The 2,637-nt window shown below is 39.9% G+C and overlaps 1 protein-coding gene across 1 annotated transcript; it reads right to left on the bottom strand.

Annotated features, from left to right (window-relative positions):
• Positions 1–1,111: 1,111 nt before the first annotated feature.
• LOC110194228 (olfactory receptor 2C3-like) lies at positions 1,112–2,083 on the bottom strand. Its single transcript, XM_020966418.1, has one exon. The coding sequence runs from the start codon at positions 2,078–2,080 to the stop codon at positions 1,112–1,114; it is 969 nt and encodes a 322-aa protein (XP_020822077.1). The 5' UTR covers positions 2,081–2,083.
• Positions 2,084–2,637: the final 554 nt, after the last annotated feature.

The following is a 2,637-nucleotide window of genomic DNA, read 5'->3' as shown; positions in this document are numbered from 1 at the left end:
TATTATGTATACATTGAATGTGTTCTATGTCACAGATAACACATACTGCATATTACAAGTCACTTAATGGTTATATATGTATAATAGCAACATGTATATGTTGCATATGTGCATTACTATTAGGTTATATTTATGTTATATGTGAATAACATATCACTTAGTATGTATTATATGATATATATTATATATGGGTGTGAATAATATCTCACTTAATAGTAATATGCATATAAAATGTATGCAGGAAGTTAGGAGGGAGAATGGAGGAGGTAAAGCTTTCCTAACATTCCAGGCACTGGGGACAGCCAGTAATATACATATACATATACGCATACACATACACATACACATACACATACACATACACGTACATGTACACCTATTATATATATGTTACTATTATAAATGTTACTATTAAGTGATGAATGTTGTACATGTGGTATAGCACATATGCACGTTATATATAACATACATCACTTAGTTGTAACATGTATGTATATATATGTATAGTCCTCAATTAGAAAGAGATAATTTTGCTTTATTCAGCCTTCAAATTGGAAGTTTATTTGAGCCATTTTCTATTTAGCTAGTGAGAAGTGAAATAACTTAAATGGCTAACAAATATCTAAGGTGAGGTTGAAGTCTCAAATTTCCTTACTCCAAGTCAGGCACTCTTTCCACTTCACCATATTGCCACTCTGGTGAAGAAACAGTATGAAGCCTTAAATGGTGAATTGACTTACCCAAGGTCAGACAGCTTGCTACTGGGAGAGCTAAGACTACAATTTCTCTCTTCTACCTCTACATCCAGTTCTCTCTCTCTCTCTCTCTCTCTCTCTCTCTCTCTCTCTCTCTCTCTCTCTCTCTCTCTCCTCTCTCTCTCTTTCTCACTTTTCCCTCTCCTCTAAACAATTATCCCTTTTCTAGGGATGAAGGAGCTGAGATTCAGAAGAGATTAAGTAATTTGTCCTAATTCATAAAAATGTGCTGGACCTAGAATGAAATGACTTTTATCTTGCCTTGACAATTTATTTTTTTAAATCAGTTAGCATCTTTTTAAAAAATCACTTTTCGCATCACTTTATCAAAATTGTTGAGTCACTTTGTTATTCTTCTAAACTTCAAAAATGACGCCCTGTTTCCTTCCTGGACCACAGCCAGATCCTACAACCAGTTGTTTCAGAGCTCCTTTCACATCTTTGTTCCTGAGAGTATAGATGAGTGGGTTCAGCATAGGTGTCACCACAGTGTAGAAGAGAGCAACAAACTTACCCTGTTCATGTGAACTATTTTTGGCTGGTTGAAGATACATGAAGATGATGCTCCCATAAAATAGGAACACTACCACCAAGTGAGAGGAGCAGGTATTAAAAGCCTTGTATCTCCCCTCAGTGGATTTGATCCTCAGCACAGCCCGAACAATCTGACTGTACGAAACCAGGATGAGTCCCAGGGGCAATACCACAAAGATGAAGCTGGCTACATACATCTCTACCTCATTGAGACTGGTGTCCACACAGGCTAGCTGCATGATAAGGGGCATCTCACAGAAGAAGTGGTCAATATGGTTGTGACCGCACAGAGGCAATTGTACTGTAAGTGTTGAGCCTAGCAGAGAGGTAGAAAGGCCACCAAGCCATGCAGTTGAGGCTAGGCCCCAGCAGACCCATGAATTCATGATGATAGTATAGTAGAGGGGCTGGCAGACAGCAACATAGCGGTCATAGGACATGACTGCTAGGAGGACGCACTCAGTGGCCCCCAACCAATGGGAAATATAAAACTGGACCACACAACCAGCATGGCTAATTGTCTTCTCTGGTCCCCAGAGGTTGACTAGCAGTTGAGGGACAATACTAGTAGTGAAGCTGATGTCTAAGAAAGAGAGGTTGGTGAGGAAGAAGTACATGGGAGTGTGAAGCCTGACATCTAAGTGTGACACCAGCATGATGGTGGCATTTCCCAAAAGGGTCAACACATAGAAAATCGAGACAAATATGAAAAGAATTATCTCTAGTAATGGTCGGTCAGAGAAGCCCAATAATAGAAAGCCTTCTGGGATGCTTATGTTGACTTTTTCCATTATTCTTAAATGGAAGGGCACACTGGAAGAAAAGAGGAAACCGTGATCAAAACTATTGCTTCACATCTGGGTGCACAGAGCCCCAAATGATAAGGAGATCATGTGAGAGGCTCACCATTTCTGGTCACATGGATCAGGTGTCTCTGATGACATCCTTTACAAAACTTTTACTGGTCAACTTTAATTTGACAATGCTTTAAAACCTACTCAAACCCACTCCTCTGATGGCTTTTGAGATAACAGCTTTAATTCTTCAGAGACTAACAGGTCTATAGAATTCCCATATATGACATTTCATCTACTATTTCATGTCTTTGCACAGCCTCTCCAGCCATCCCATGACTCGAATCTATTCCTTACTTACTTACCTGTACTTCAGAGAGTCCCAAACTTCCTTCAAGAATCAGCTTAGGGACAGCTAGATGGTGCAGTGGATAGAGCACCAGCCCTGGATTCAGGAGGAGCTGAGTTCAAATCCAGCCTCAGACACATAGCAGTTACTAGTTGTGTGACTCTGGGCAAGCCACTTAATCCCATTGCCTAGCCAAATATATTAA

The sequence above is a fragment of the Phascolarctos cinereus genome, unplaced genomic scaffold (assembly GCF_003287225.1).
Source record: "Phascolarctos cinereus isolate Bilbo 61053 unplaced genomic scaffold, phaCin_HiC Scaffold_5;HRSCAF=322, whole genome shotgun sequence".
In the NCBI taxonomy this organism is placed as follows: Eukaryota; Metazoa; Chordata; class Mammalia; order Diprotodontia; family Phascolarctidae; genus Phascolarctos; species Phascolarctos cinereus.
The sequence above is the reverse complement of the archived record's forward strand: the minus strand, read 5'-3'. Positions and strand labels throughout refer to the sequence as shown.

Bases quoted from the DNA above. Each gene is read 5' to 3' on its own strand.
- LOC110194228 (XM_020966418.1), bottom strand. From the start codon at position 2,080: ATGGAAAAAGTCAACATAAGCATCCCAGAAGGCTTTCTATTATTGGGC.